The sequence below is a fragment of the Petaurus breviceps genome, unplaced genomic scaffold (genome assembly GCF_028583685.1).
Source record: "Petaurus breviceps papuanus isolate PSGF00001 unplaced genomic scaffold, PetGlider_PUasm1.0 140, whole genome shotgun sequence".
NCBI classification, from domain to species: domain Eukaryota; kingdom Metazoa; phylum Chordata; class Mammalia; order Diprotodontia; family Petauridae; genus Petaurus; species Petaurus breviceps.
Genome location: NW_027185698.1, coordinates 50,019,205 through 50,035,262, shown reverse-complemented (window position 1 = coordinate 50,035,262; position 16,058 = coordinate 50,019,205). Strand labels below are relative to the sequence as shown.

Here is a 16,058-nt window from a genome sequence, read left to right as displayed (position 1 = left end):
TGTGTGTGTGTGTGTGTGTGTGTGTGTGTGTGTGTGTGTGTGTGTGTATGACTGAGAGAGACACAGAGACAGAGAGAATTTGGGAAGAGAATAAAGCTAGAATGATGTGAGATCCAGACTCCCTTGAGGGACACTAATAGATTTTGTAATTTATTTTCTGCACAAACAGTTCTCTCCCAGCTCCAGGTTGTCCCAGAAAGCACAGTGATCATTCAAGCCCCAGGAGGCCTGCAGTGTGATTCTTGAGCTCAGTATTGTTTGGAAAAAAGATTTCCAATACATACCCAGGCCATTCACTTCAACCTTCTTTTCACTCTTGGCTTCAGCAATCCAGAACTGGGAGTTTGAATGGAAACGATGCATCCTCACTCTTTGCTTCCAAATACCAGCCTCTCCCCTTCCCCCATTCTCACCTCTCTAATCCACATGGTCTGATGGGGGGGGGGGCTCCTGGAGAGTCAGCCCTCAGTGACTATGAGGAGGAATATGGAAAGTAGGAAAAACAGTCTAGAGGAGTAACCTTGGGGCTGGAGTTTGGGTAGAAACCTCAGAGACACATTGTCACCTAGGCCCCCAGACCAGCACTCCCTTCTCCATCCCTTCTCCAACCCAGGACACAACTCTCTCACTCAAATTTGGAAAGATCCAAGGCGTGACCTGTTACAGGTCTAATTCAACTGGTTTCTTTCCCTTACCACCTCCCCATCTTACCCTCTAAAATACTTATTTTTCCCGCCTAGTGTAGAAGAGATTTGTCATAGTAACCTTCCAGGCTGAAATATCCTAGGACATGAATGGAAAGAACCCTCTAGGAGAGAGAAGGAGATAGAGAACAGTGGATGGGAGAAACAGAAGGAGAGTAACTGATGGGTTTGAGATGAGTGGATGGATGGAGGCATAGATGGAAGGATTACATATAGATAATGGGTAAATAGAAAGGCAGGTGATGGAAAGATAGATCAATTTAGATCATTTGTTAAAATTTAAAAGTCTGGTTAAAAAGAAAAATCAAACTGGGAAAGAAGTGGTGGTTCCTAGAATGTGAGGTGGGGGACAGGGGCCATGACGCCACCATGTCCAAACCTGTCTTGGAGGGCATTCCCTGCTCAGGAGGAAGATCCTGAGTCCTAAATCTACCCTGGAGGGGCAGGACAGGCCATTCTGGCTTCTTCTCAGAAGGGAGTTTTCTCTAGGGAGAATTTCCTCCTTCCTTTCCTGAGTTTCATTTCCATGACAGTAGGGTTTCAGAACAATGAGCTTCTTATGCTAGCTTCATCTTTCATGCAGGGGCTGTGGTGCCCCGGAAGAAAGATATGACATTGGAACTTTGAGCTTCCATACTTGTTTTGAGATCCTAATAGTTAATACCAGTTGCCCCTCACCTCCATGCCTCCATGGCCCTACAGGAGAGTATGAGAAAACAAAAAAAGACAGTCCATCCTTGTTCCAAGCACTGGGGTAATGGGGGAATGTCCCACAAGATGCTGATGTTGATAATCAGATAACATCATATGGTACACAGTGGGAGAGGACAGCTCCATAGTCTATGTCCCAAGCAGCATGTGTGTGTGTGTGTGTGTGTGTGTGTGTGTGTGTGTGTGTGTGTGAATCATAATATGGAGGCAGGAAGGGTAACCTGACCCTATTCTAGGATGTTCCAAGAAGCTTTGTACATAAAGCCACCAAACTATAGGGAACACCCCAGAACCCCTTTTCCCCCTCCTCCCTGCTCATTCCCTTGCATATTTCCCTTTCCTCTTAATTATGTGGAACAAGACCCTAGGCTGGATTCTGAGACCTGGGTGGCAGTGGTATTAACAGAAGAAAAACTTGGGAAGGCTTGGCCCTCCGGTGGGAAATTTGCATTTCAAATGATTGCCTTTCCAAAGAGTCCCTGCACAGAGAGACAAATTCCCCTTTCCCTGGGAGAGGGCAGCAATGGTGAAGACACCTACCGGAGTGGGGAAGCCCCATGTGACCAAGGCCATTTGGTTGGCCCACTGGTGGTCATGGCAAATATCCCATGGATAATTAAAAGCAGCCCCTGCTCGCTCTCTGGGAATGTGGTGCTGCCAATTTGGGGGCCAGAAGCCACTGGGAGGTCTCCCCTTTTCTCTGTCGAGTGTAGAGGTGCCTGATTAGCTGAGTTTCCTAACACACCTAGTACTATGGCTTATAATTAAAGTTGAGTAGACTGCGGCACTCTGCTCCTGACATCTGATGGATGGGAGGCATCTACTGGGGAGAGTGGGGAGGAGGGGCTATGTACAAATAGGCCTGGCCAAGGGGCCTGGGGCAGCCAGGGGAGGGAGGGGGCAGGGAGATGGAGTGAGCAGAGGGGTGCATGGTGGGTGGCGGATTGAGAGCTCCCACCAAGTGGCGGGTTCGGCATTGCTTTGCTGTTCATAGTAGAAACAGTCTGAGAGTTCGTGGGGAATTACTTCTTGAACATATCCTGGAGAGGCCCAGGGAGGTATTTGATTACGGTGTCCAGGATGCTCTCTTCCTCCTCCTCTTCTTCATCACCACAGCCTGGTGGAATGGCCTTCTTAGGACGAGTAAGGCTGCCTTCAGCGTTGGCTTCCATTGCGGCCTGGGCCTCTGCCTCACGCTCCTCCTTCTTCTTGATTCCGTACTGTAGGGTAAGGACAGAAGGAGCAGAGTTAGGGCCGAGTACAGAATTTCATCGATCTATCCCCCTCCTTGACCTTCTGGAGAGTCTCCTCCCTAGGGCCCAGAGTACTATCCACAAGAGGGGCAAGGTGCCCTAAAACGTGCTTTGCTATTTGAAGATAACCCAGAAACAGTACTCACTATGGCAAGGGTGGGGACCTTGTCATCCTAGGGCCAGATCCAACCCTGGTATTGATATTGCTTTAACCATTGTCCCTATGTCTCAGAGAATAACTTCCCACCCTTGAGCTGCTGTGGTTCTAGAACTGCAGTAAGGAAAGATTTCTCATAGAAGATGGGGTTGTAGCTGGGACTTGAAGGAAGCTGGGAAAACCAGTGAGCAGAGATGAGGAGGGAAAGCATTCCAGGCTCAGAGGACAGCCAGAGAAAATGCCTGGATGCCTGGAGTCAGGAAATGGAGTGTCTCGTTTGGAAAACAGAAGGGAGGTCAGTGTTCTTGGATTGAAAAGTAGGTAAGGGAGTGTAAGGAGACTGGAAATATGGGAAGGAGGGCAGATGGGGGGAGGGGGGAGACCTACACTTGAGGAAGACCACTTTGACAACTGAGTGGAAGGATTGACTAGAGTGTGGGGAGAGACTTGAGGCAGGCAGATTCACCAGCACGCTACTGCAGTAGTCCAGGGGTGAGGTGATGAAGGCCTGCACCAAGATGGTGGCAGAATCAGTGGAGAGAAGTGGGCATATGGAAGAGACGTTACAAAGATAAAATAGGCCTTGGCAATACATTGGGACCTCCGAATTTCACTGAGTGACACTCCTCTTTCCTCCTTCCCCTTCCCCTTTCTTCCTCATTTTTTCTTCTTCTTTCTCTGCTTCTTGTCTTTTCTTCCTCTCTTTCATGATCTCTCTCTGTCTCTCTTTCTCTCTCTCCTTCTCTTTCTTCCCTTCCCCTCCCTCTTTCTTCCCTCTTCTGTCCATCCTTATCCCCAAGGCCTTTTTCCCTCCACTTTCCCCCACACACACATCATGTCCCTTCCTCATGCCTTCTCCTTCCCACATTCCCTCTTTCTCTTATCTACCTCCCTACCACAAACAAGCTTCAAGTGACCATAATACAGTCCTCAGAAACCATTTAATCCAGTCCCTTCCTTCCTGAACCATAATGCCTTCTAGAAAAGGGATGAAAGCACCAGAATGAAAAGGTTTAATCAAGTAAGCTGAACTCCCCACAAAGGAGTAACTGCGGGAGAGTTCCCCCTGCCCAAACCAGATGAGGTCTAGCAATTTTAGAACATTGAAAACATTAAGACAAAAATAAGTGACCACTGGGCAACTTGTTTACCTCAGTTTCCTCAACTGTAAAATGGAGATAATAGCACCTACCTCCCAGGCTTTTTGCAAAAATCAAATGAGATAATATTTGTAAAGCATTGAACACATAGTACATACTATATAAATGCTACTTATTAGTATTATAAAGGAATTTAAATGGGAAGGAACTTTGGAGTCTCTGAAACCTAACCTCCACATTGTACAGATGAAAAAATCTAGGCACAGAGACATCTAAGTGACTTGCCCAAGATCATTTGGCTAGTTAGTCCATGAAGTGGAATTTGAATTCAGGTCTTTCCAATTTCAAGCCCAGTGGTCTACCCACCATACCATGCTATTTCTTACTTTGTAAACCGCAGAGTACCATAGAAATGGGACCCACTAGTGACAATATTAATGGCTGGATTAATTAAAGTATTAAGAGTATAATGACCATGCTATCGTGAACATTAAGGAGAGTATTAATGTGAATGCTAATGAAACCATTAGAGAGTATGCTAATGAAACAATCATGAGAGTATTAATGAGACCCATAATGAGGGTATTAACAAGAGTATTAAGGAGAACATTGATGAGGGCTTTACGGAGAGTGATAATGAGAAGAGGAATGAGAGCTTTGATGGAAAGAGCCAGGGGGGTATTAATAGGGGTATTAATGTGAGCATTAAGCAGAATGCTGCTATGTAAATGGGCAGGAAGGGCTATTTGTCCTTGGGACAGGTGGCAGCCACAGGGCCAGGGGCTCCCTGAGGAATCACCCGCCCTCTTTCCCAGTGTTTTGTTGGGGGAGGAATCAGACGCCATTGGCAGAACATTTGGCTGAGCTGTCTCTAAGGCTGGAGCTGTGTGGGCGGTGAAGGGGGGGCCACCTTGAAGAAACTAGGTCAGTCAAGAGTGAGAGAATTTCTTTCTGACTGGTAGTGTGTGGGGGTATGAGTTGGTGAGATCATGTATGGCCTGGTGGGATCGCACACAGACTAGTGGAATCACATATGGGCTGGTGGAATCATGTATGAGTTGGCAATGTAACAGATTGGTGGGGTCTCCAATGGACTGGGAGGACCATATAGGAGCTGGTTGTGAGAACACAAATGGGAAAATGGAAACTCAGAAAGATGATGGAACTGTATGGGAGTTGGTGAAATCACACACGGGTTGGTGGGAACCTGTACATCCTGGCAGGAGAGCAAACTGTTCCCTGTGCCTAGCATGGTGCCTGGAACATGGCAGGTGCTGAACACACCTGTAGTCTAGAGGGAGCCCATAGTAGTGGATGAGTTCATATATGGGGGAGTAATGTTTTAGCGAATGACAGGAACACCACCACACATCTCCCAGTTACCCTGTCTCCAACCAATGCTGCTACTGCAGAAGAATGAAACCCATTCTAACATCAGAATCAATCAATCAATCATCCATTGTTAACACTCACAATATTGTTCCTGTGGAGCTCACTGACCCCAGAAATGTTCTTTTCCTGAACACGTACATGGTTTTAATGGAACCAAATAATGATATTTGATAAGGGCTGTGTGTTCCTGGGACAAGCTGATGGAAACATGCATGTGTTCACAAAATTGTATACAGACTGGTAGAATGCTGTGTACTATACTAACAAATCCCACATATAGGTTTGTGGAATGTGGATAACCATTGTAAGGAAAAGCAGCCTTCCCCCTGACTTCAGGCTTCCCATCTCCTACAGCCTCCTTCATTTGAGGGTACAGGAGTGGTGCCTTCCATCCAATGATGAACATTCTCATATCAAGTCATACCCTTCACAGCCCAGTGACTCTGAACTTCTGATCATCATCCAAACCCCCCACTCGCCCTCTACCACCCAATTCTTCATTCTCATCTCCCTCAACCTTCCCACCCCCAAAATTCATCCTAACTCCATCTAGCCTTTCCACTGTGCCCTCAAATACAACAAACTCCCCTTCATCTTAAATCTGTTTCTCTCCCACTCCTTTCATCTACTAGCTCTTACTGAAACCTGACTCTTCACAATGAAACAACATCCTTGGCCACCCTTTCCAGTACTAGCTGCACTTTCACTTATTCTCCTCAGCTCATTGGTAGAGGCATGGGAGTTGGAGTACTCTTTGCTTCCCATTGCCACTTCTAAGTTCTCCCCTTTCCTCCATAAATTCAATAATCTTTCTTCCTTTGAAGTTCATGCTATCCATATCTACCACCCAATTAGAATCCTGGTGTCTGTTGTCTACAGACCCTCCAGGGGGCTATTCCCTTTTCTTTCTCAATGAGTTTGATACCTGGCTACAATTTTTCTCACCTTCCCAACTCCTACCCTCATACTAAGGGACTTCAATGTACATATTGATTGTCCCTCAAATACCCTAATCACTCAGTTCCTCAACCTACTCACCTCTCCTGAGCTATTCCTCCACCCCAATTCAGTCACATAAAAAGACAATCATAATCTTGACCTTACCATCACCCACGAATGTACCACCTCCATGTTCAAAAATTCTGAAATCCCTTTATCCAATCAAAATCTATTGGCTTTTCACCTCTCATCATCCAAGAAAAATAAAGAAAGCTTTAAAAAAGTATGCTTTGATCTGTATTCAGACACCATCAGTTCTTTTTCTAGTGATGGATAGCACTTTTTATCATAAGTCCTTCAGAGTTGTCTTGGATCATTGTATTGCTATAAAGAGCTAAGTCATTCATTCATATCTTATGATATTGCTGTTACTGTGTACAATGTTCTTCTGGTCCTACTCATTTCACTTTGCATCATTTTATGTAAGTTTTTCCAGGTTTTTAAAAAATTCTGTCTGTTTATCATTTCTTATAGCATAATAATATTCCATCACAATCACATACCACAATTTGCTCAGTCATTCCCCAGTTAATAGGAATCACCTTAATGTCCAATTCTTTGCCACCAGAAAAGAGCTACTATAAATATTTTGTATATATAGGTCCTTTTCCTTTTTGTTTTTTATCTCTTTTGGGTTCAGACCTAGGTATTGCTGGGTCAAAGGGTATACATGGCTTTATAGCCCTTTGGGCATAGTTCCAAATTGCTCTCCAGAATGGTTGTATCAGTTCACAACTCCACATAGTGCATTAATGCCTCAATTTTCCCACATCCCTTCCAACATTTGTCATTTTATTTTTCTGTCCTAATGGAAGGTAGTACCTCAGAATTATTTTAATTTACATTTCTCCAATCAATAGTGATTAAAAGCATTTTTTCATATGGCTATAGGATTGCTTTGATTACTTCATCTGAAAACTAACTGTTCATATCTTTTGACCATTTATCAATTGGGGAATGGCTCTTATTTTTATATATTTGACTCAATTCTCAATATATTTGAGAAATGAGACCTTTATCAGAGAAACTTGCTTAAAATTTTTTTCAATTATGATTGCTAATTGTATTTCTCTCCATCCTATCTCCTCCCTGTTTATTCTATTCTCCCTCTCCTTTCATCCTGTTCCTCCTCAAAAGTGTTTTGCTTCTGACTACCCCTATCACTTATTTTCAATCTCTCCCTCTCTAATAGTTCATTTCCTACTGCCTACAAACATGTCAAACTGTGCTCAAAGCCTGTCAATTTCACTATTGCAGCATCTCCTAAATATGCCCCCTTCCCTCCTCTGACACTGATCAGCCTCCTGACTGTCCCACAAACAAGACACTCCATCTCAGCTATAGGCATTCTCTCTGGTTGGTCCCTATGCATGGAATGCTTTTGCTTCCTATTCTTACTGACCTTCCTTGCTTTCTTTAAAATTCCCACCTTCTATAGGAAACTTTGCCTAACCCCTCTTAATACCAATGCCTTCCCCCTATTAATTATTTCCTATTTATCCTGTTTATAGCTTGCTTTGAATATATTTGTTTGTACTTTGTCTTCCTGATTAGATTGTAAGCTCCTTGAGGGCAGGGACTATCTTTTGCCTCTTTTTGTGTTCATTGTGCTTAGCACAGCACCTGTTACATAGTAGATAATTAATGTTTGTTGATTGATTGATATATGTGTTAGCAGAACTATTGTATATGTTGTATTACCTTGCCTGAGAGAAGCATGTATGGTTTGATTGGAATGTGTACTGTGTTAGTATCATACAAGTTAGCAAGGTGGTCTGTGAACTTTTTTGGTACACATTTTGATAATTTTATTTTAATATAATTGGTCTCCTTTACTTTATGCATTTAAAAACAATTTGGAGAAGGGGTCCAGAGGTTTCACCAGACTGACATAGAGGGCCATGACACAAAAAGAGGATTTTGGCTCAGCTACTTGACAGTTGTTTGACTTCAGAAGATTCAATTAACTCTCTATCCCTTCAATTTGCTCATCTCTAAAAAGGGGGTGGGTGGGATAGGCGACCTCTAAAGCAAAGATCTTATGATTCAAAGATGAGTACAGATCCCCTTGTCCCCTGGAGGGAGCAGAGAGTAATGGCTCCTCTGTCTATGAGAGAATTAAGGTGAAAATTCCCTTGTGCCCTGGAGGCCATCAGAAAAACACTTCCCTGTGCCTGGAATGCTCAGTGTGAAGACTCTTTCTATGCTTGGGATGAATAGAATGAAGACTCCCCTGTGTCTTGGGTAAATGACCCCCAAAATAGGTTCCCCTGTGCTCGGGAAGATCAGTGTGAAGACCCTTCTATGCCTAGGATGAACACATAGAATGAATGTGACTTAGGAAGATCATCACCCCCCAGAAGACTCCCTATGCTGGGGATGGGGGTAGGGGAAGGTAAGTGTGAAGATTCTTCTTTGCTCAAGATGAATAGAATGAACACCCCTCAGTTGTGCCATGGGACAATCAGAAAAACAATCCCCTGTGCCCGGACTGAGCAGTGTGAAGACTCTTCTATGCCTGGCATGAACAGAGAGAAGCCTCTGGGGACAAGCAAAAGGACCCAATTGTCTTCTGCCTACCTCCTTCCTTAGCCCTCTTCAGGTGCCCCTCCCCCAGAGCGGAGGCGGGTTGGCTCTGAAATCAGCCTGGAAAAAACCCAGTCGCCAGCATGCCTTCATGGCAAAGGGCCTTTTCCCCAATCACAGGCATGCATGAATAGAGGTACATGGTTCCCACTGACTCTGCCTCATGGCCTGTGAAACCTGGCCAAGCAAACTGTATGGGCCCTACAGGAGAAAGGAGGCCTGGCCATGGAGGCCCATAGAGGCTTTGGGTGTAACCTATGAGCTGGGTAGAATTATGCTGATATTTAAGGTGATGGGGATTGTCTTTATTTTCTTCTGGGGAGGGGAAATTAGTAATGCTAACAGCAATGACCTACATTTAAATAGCACTTTAGGGTTTATAAAATGCCAGTGATTGGGTAGGAAAGTGAATAGAACACCTCTAAACTTTCTAGGTAAATAAGGAGTCCTCTTGAGTAGTTATTAGTACAGTGCCTGGTACCTTAATAAGTGCTTATTGATTGGTTGATTAGCTGAGAGAGAGCTTATGATTGTAGAATCACCCAATGAGCTACATTCAAAGCACCCCATGAGTGGAGAGAGGGCATTGTTGTCTGGGAGTGGACGTTAGCCTTGAAAGAATAATGATAGAACAAGTTAGATTAGCTTAGGAAAATCAAGGGCCACTTTATCTGGGATTAAGTAGTTTTACTCTCCCCCTGCTCCCACACCTAATAACCTTTCCTTGGTGTATTATTTCTGAATTTGTATATTCTCTTTCCCCTTGTAAGTTAACCCTAGAAAACAGATTCTGTGGTCTGGAATGTGTAAAGATAGGAGGTAGAAGCAAAAGAGTGAGCTGAAGCCAGAATTCGGCCCCCATTGACTGTAGCAGCAACATGAGGAGAAAGAAAATCAGTACCAGGGACAGATCTCTAAGCTCAATAGCCCCTGCTGGATCATGGGCCCTTGGATGGACTAGGAAGCTTGAGGCCTTAACTGGGCTTTGGGTCAGGCTTTAGAATTAGTGCAATGAGATCGTATTTGTAATTACAATAAAATGAGATATATGTAAAAATGTTTAGCACAGTGCCTAACACATAGTAGGCACATTAAGTGCTTGTTCATTTTCCCATTTTAGAAACTAACAAAGGAGAAAGCCTTAGGCTGAAAGCCCAGGTCCCTTGGATTGATGCTGAAGAACTGGTACCCTGAGAAGCTGACCCAGATTAGCAGAAGCATAAAGCCCAAGGCTGTATCCCCATGTATCCTAACATGGGGACAGACAAATGTTTCTGGCTATGAGTTATGCCTGAGCCCTCTCGGTTGGTGGCCTGAGAAATGCATTTCTTCTCTGGCTTAGCCCCAGAAATTCAGGTCTGAAATTTGTTAAGCCAGAAGTGAATGTCGGCCCAAACCATCTGCCTGCCCATTTGCAAATAAGAATGTCTTGGAGACCACATGTAGTTGGTCACAATGGCTCAGATGCCCCAGGCCCTGAACGTCAATGGTATCAGCAAGTGCTGGCTCTCATTACTGCTCATTCTACTTCCTACCCTCTTTCCTGTCCTCCCCATTGATTTGTTTTCGTGTTCTGCCTTTTATATCTGGAACGCGACATGTGGGGCTGAGGAGTGGAGGATGGCTTCTGACCTTATTGCAAACTGATAAATGTACAGGAATACCTGTGTGGGATGAGAAGTTATACTGTGTGAGGACCATGGTGCCCTCCAATTCTAATATTCCACGATTCTATGACCGTAACTCATCCATAGTCTGATGGAATCTTTACTACCAATGTTGGACTCAGTCCAGGACATAGAGATAAAGGAAACTCAAGTAAACTAGGACTAACTCTGACTTGCCCGCCATCTTTTACCTAAATCATAGACTAGTTAGAATTTACAAGGAGGTACAGATGGGGCCCAGGAGAAAGATAGGCAGAAATGTTAAGTGCCAGGAGAGAATCAGGCAGAGTTGTTTGGTGTCTGATGAGAGACAGTGAGGGATATTCAGAGGATAGAGAGAGGGAGAGGGAGGGTGGGGAAGAGAGACAGATAGACAGAGACAGAGAAAGAGAGATAGAGATAGACAGACAGAGAGAATGACAGAGACAGAGAGAGTGTGTGTATGAGAGAGAGAGAGGAGAGACGGAGACAGAGAGAGAAAGAGAGAGTGTGTTGTGTAAGAGAGAGAAAGATAGAGTGTGTTGTGTAAGAGAGAGAAAGATAGAGAGATGGACAGGATTGTGGAATCTTAATAGTCCAGGAGACATACAGAGACTGATGGGACAGGATAGAAGCAGAGATATCTGGGCCAAGAGAGATACAGACAGGAAAGATGCAGAAAGTCAAGTCAGAGTAGACGGAAAGATGTATAAATAGTCCTTAGTAAACTGAGTCACCACTTTACCAATATCCCTTCGTGGCCCAGGCTTCCCAGCTCAGGCTAACAACCTTTCTCCACTGTGCTTGGCACCTGGGGCTGCCAGTCCCACATCTGCACCGGCTGGATGCTCTCCTCCTCACCGACCTACTTTAATGGAAAGCAGGGAGATCTATTTAAAGCTCCCCGGATGTCTCCCTTGGGCGAGAAGGAGAGTGGTAGGCAGGGCTTTCTTTGTGCCAGGAGAGGAAGGGGCAGCAGCTGTAGGGCTGAGACAACATAGCCTCCTCCCTACCCCACCCCCCAACCCCATATGTAGAGTTCTCAGGGCTCTTGGAAGAAAGGCAGAAACAGCAGGCTGGCCCAGGAAGCAGCAACCACGCCCAGGTCCCAGAGCTAGTTTGTTCCCTAAGAGACCCATCAGAAAGGACTTTTATTTATCCCAGTTTTAAAAACACCCCTTTCTGTGGATGTCTAGATAGGTGCAGATTTAGAGTCTTAAGGTTTCTTGGCTCAAAGATTCAGCTGGCTTTGTCAGAAGGGTTTGGTCCTTAAGGTGGCCACTCTACCCTCATCTTCAGTTGGCAAAATGGGCTTCAGTGTGGGCCTTGGGGGAAGCATTCAGTGTTTTTGGAGGGAGCCACTAGATAAAGTCAGAGCAGGATTTCTTAGTATCTGATTCCCCCAGACAAGCAGAACTTCAGGTGGTATGGGAATATGGAGGAAGAGGAAGGTTAGAAATCCTTGGTCCAGGATTCCTGAATCATACTTAGACCACAAAAGAAACTGTGGAAATGTAAATGTTTTCCCCAAATCAGGGAAATTTGCTCACTGACGATCAGCATACCTTCTCCACCCAGAGTTTTGTCTCCCAAGGGCCTAAGCTGGTCATATCCTTACCCTGTTTTGACTTACCAATCTAATTGTGTGGAGGGAGACAGAGAAATGGTTTTATTTTACATTCTCTTAATGAAGAATTCAGCACCTCACTTCACCTCACCCCACTCTACTCCAGTCCCATTCAATCTACTCCCCTCCTTTCACTCTACTCTAGTTCAATTCAGTACCTACACTAGTCCTTCACAAGAACTTAGCCTATCTCCCAAGCTCCAGGATCATATAGCCCTATTCCAGAGGTCAATTAATCCAACTCTTAGGTGAAATATGAATGTCCTCTATGATACCGCCAACAAGTGGTCATCTACCCTTTGTTTGAAAACCTCCAGTTTCCAGGAACTCACCACCTCTCAAGGTAGCATCTTCTACTGGAGGAGATTTCTGCCTCCCTTTAAGTTCTATTTAATGCTCCTAGTTCTGTCTTCTGGAGACAGAAGCAGAGAGTCTATTTTTCATTGCTTGAAGAAACACCAGACCAAACACCTCCTGTCCCTTCAAACAGTTCTGAATTAGTGTGATCTTCAGTCCCCTCACTATCTTGGGGTCAGTCTCTGTCAATGCCCTTCCTAAAATGTGGTCCTCAGTGCTGAACACAGTGTTCCAGGTGTGAGCTGATCTGGGCAAAGGACAGCAGAACGACTGCCATCTTGTTTAGGACACTCCCTCTCTTAAAGCAGCCTAAGAGACCTAAGCTTCATTGGCTGACTTATTACCACTTATTACCACCCTGAAACCACATATTTTTTCCACATGAACTGTGATACAACCAAGTTTCCCCCCACTCCCCACCATGTGCTAGGAATGATGATTTTTAAAAATTTAACCTAGTTTTTACATTCATTCCTATTTAATTTCATCATATTATATTTGTTCCCTTGTTCTATTTTGATGAGATCTTTTTGGATCCTGACTGACTGATTGTCATTCAGTTGTCCTTCCCAGTTTCTTGCCACCCACAATTTTAATAAGTTTGTCAGCTCTGCCTTCATTCAATTTATTAATAAAAAAGTCAGAACAGATCAAGGCTAATGACAGATCCCTGGGGTACTCCCTCCAAAGAGAAACCTCTCTCCAAACCAACATTGGTCCATTTGGGTTAAATCATTAAAGACTCTGTTAGATGCCTTGGTGAAATTTGGAGATATCTTGTCTTTAATTTCCCTTATCCCCCATTCCAGTATATATTCCAATACTTCAAGGCACTGTCATTTCATTAGTGTAGGAATTCCCTCTCCTAATACAAATCACAGCTCCATCTGTATCTTTGTAGGAAGTCATTACAAGTTGCTATGGACAAAAAAAATTCATCATCAGGAGGTCAAGCTATTGGTGATGTCTCTACAAGCCCAGCAAGGCCAGTCCTTAGATCATAGACACAGAATTGGCTAGAGGGACCCTTCTTGAAGTCTTTCCAGCTTGTTAAGACATGCCAAAGTTCTGGCTTAAATAGTGTAATCTTTGAGAATTTGGACTTTGATAAAATATCAGTCTAGCAAACCTGTCCAAAAAAGGGAATTCAATTATTCTGGACACAAAGGGAAACAATTTCAATGAAGATGAAAATGGGATTTGTCCAAAGAGACCAGTATGGATGGTCAAGGTACTCATGAACAAATTTAGATTGTTTTTTTAAATGTACAGAAGGTAGAAGCAAGGTCAGGTAACAGAAGATGAATATAATAGAATGACATAATCCTATAAAAATAGTGTCAGGAATGCTAAAGCTCCGGATATGATGAGACTGTTGGCAGAAGCTAAGGACAAAGAAAAAGGTTGGTTGGTTTGTTAAAAGCTGTATTGGGGGAATTTCTCCCTCCAAGAAGAATGATCTTTACACCTGAAATGGAAGAGCATTAAAAATTACTAACAGGGAGCTGATACCCAAGATAAGTAAGGAGATAGTAAGAAGATTATTTCATTGTTCTTGATCAATTTAAGACATTTGGCTCAGATGGATTTTATCTTCCAGTCTTGAAAAAAAATGGCAGCTATGATTGCTGAATCATTGTTAGTAATAATTGAAAGATCGTGTAAAAAGGAGAGATGCCACTAGGTTGAAGAATGGCAAATGACTCCATTTTCCAAAAAGGGAAGAAGAAAGAATGCAAACTATAGGTCAAGGAGCTTGACATCAATTCCTGAGAAACTTCTAGAATGGATCATTTTAAAGATGTATCTAGTGAATGTGTAGAAAAAGAAGGTGGCTAGATGGCACTGTGGATAGAGTGCCAGGCCTGGAGTCAGGAAGACTCATCTTCCTGAGTTCAAACCCTGCCTCAGACACTTACTAGCTGTGTGATCCTGGGCAAGTCACTTAACCTCTGTATGCCTCAGTTTCCTCATCTGTAAAATGAGCAGGGGAAGAAAATGGCAAACCACTCCAGTGTCTTTGCCAAGAAAAACCCCAACTGGGGTCACAAAGGGTCGGACATAACTGAAAAAATGTCTGAACGACTATAAAAAGAAAAGGAAGTATTGTTTACAAAGAGGCAACATAGCACCATGAAATCAACTCAGACTCACTTTATTTCCTCTTTGGATGAAGTTACTAAATGAGCTAATCTACTCCTTTTGAATCACCATATCCCGATTAAGAACTGCCTTCCACATCATCGCAGCAATACCTTATTTTTAGATTATCACCGATAGGACCCTCACTTCGTATTTCCCTCTTTGCACTCAGATTTCCAGTTTCCCTGGTTCATTATTCATACTCTACACATTGATGTATAGACATCTGAGACCATAAATATAATTTCTATCCCTCTTCCCAGTTATTGCCTCCTACAAAGTATTAGGTACCCCCAACTGTTTCTCCTTTTTTCCTATGTAATGCTTGTCTAGGTATCTAGGATATTTTCTATCTTCCCTTTTCAATTTAAAGCCATCTGTATTAGAACAGTTTGTCTCTGGGGAGTTCCATTCTTAGACTTACTTGTTAGACATACTCCATCCCTGGCCAAGAGCCTGTCGTTCCTGTATGTAAAAGCCCTGAATCAGAAAGCCAACCCCATTCTCAGACATCACCTCCTTAACTAGTGCTCTGCTTAGCATTGTAGATGCTAGAACTTGACTAGACTTAGAGAGATCTAATATATCCCCTTCGTTTTACAAAGGAGGAAACTGAGGCCACTTGCTCCAAGTTACATAGTTGTAGAGCCAAAGTTTGAACCTAGCTTTTTTGACTATAAATTCTTTCTATGTTGTCTTTCTCATTTTCAAAGGCAAATATATCATAGACTTGGAGTCAGAAGGTTTGGTTGTGAATACTTCCTTCCTTAGATCCTTAGGAGCCATATGACACGAGCAAGTCACTTGACATCTCCAGCATCAGTTTCCTCCTATAAAACGGGCAATGTGATATTTGTACCACTTACCTCATTGGCTTCTTGTAAGGATGGAATTTTGCAAACATTGAAGATCAATGTAATATATAGGGATCATGCACCAACCCCTATCTTTAATTGATCAATCAAACAATTGCTGGCCAGACAAGAATTTATGAAGTGTCTATCATGAATCATCAGCAATGGAGAAAACACCACCCATGTTCTTCATTCAATCTAAGTTCCACAAACGTTTATAAAACATCTCCGATGTGCCAGGAAGCTCCTGTTCTGGACACAGTACCTTGTATAAGCAAACAGATATTTTTTGGAATTGGATTGGTTTGGAGATGCATAGATAGATAAAATATGGACCCTACTCACCAGGAATTTCTCATTCATGAGCAGAAAGACAAGCACCCACTTCACTAATATGCCTGGGAAAGTGAAATGTGTGTAAGGAAGAGGACAAGACAAAGAAATGAGGAATGGAGAGAGAAAATACTTTCACCTCCCTTGGTTTTTTGTTTGTTTGTTTGTTTGTTTGCCCAGGGATTCCTCATTCCTGA

General features: G+C 43.5%; 1 protein-coding gene across 1 annotated transcript in view; it reads right to left on the bottom strand.

The window, feature by feature from the left end:
- Positions 1–16,058, bottom strand: part of CPLX1 (complexin 1) — a 102,204-nt gene continuing 86,146 nt past the window's right edge. The window contains exon 4 of the mRNA XM_069072564.1: positions 1–2,635. Coding sequence (XP_068928665.1) covers positions 2,438–2,635 — 198 coding nt within the window. The 3' untranslated portion in view covers positions 1–2,437. The remainder of the gene's footprint in view (positions 2,636–16,058) is intronic.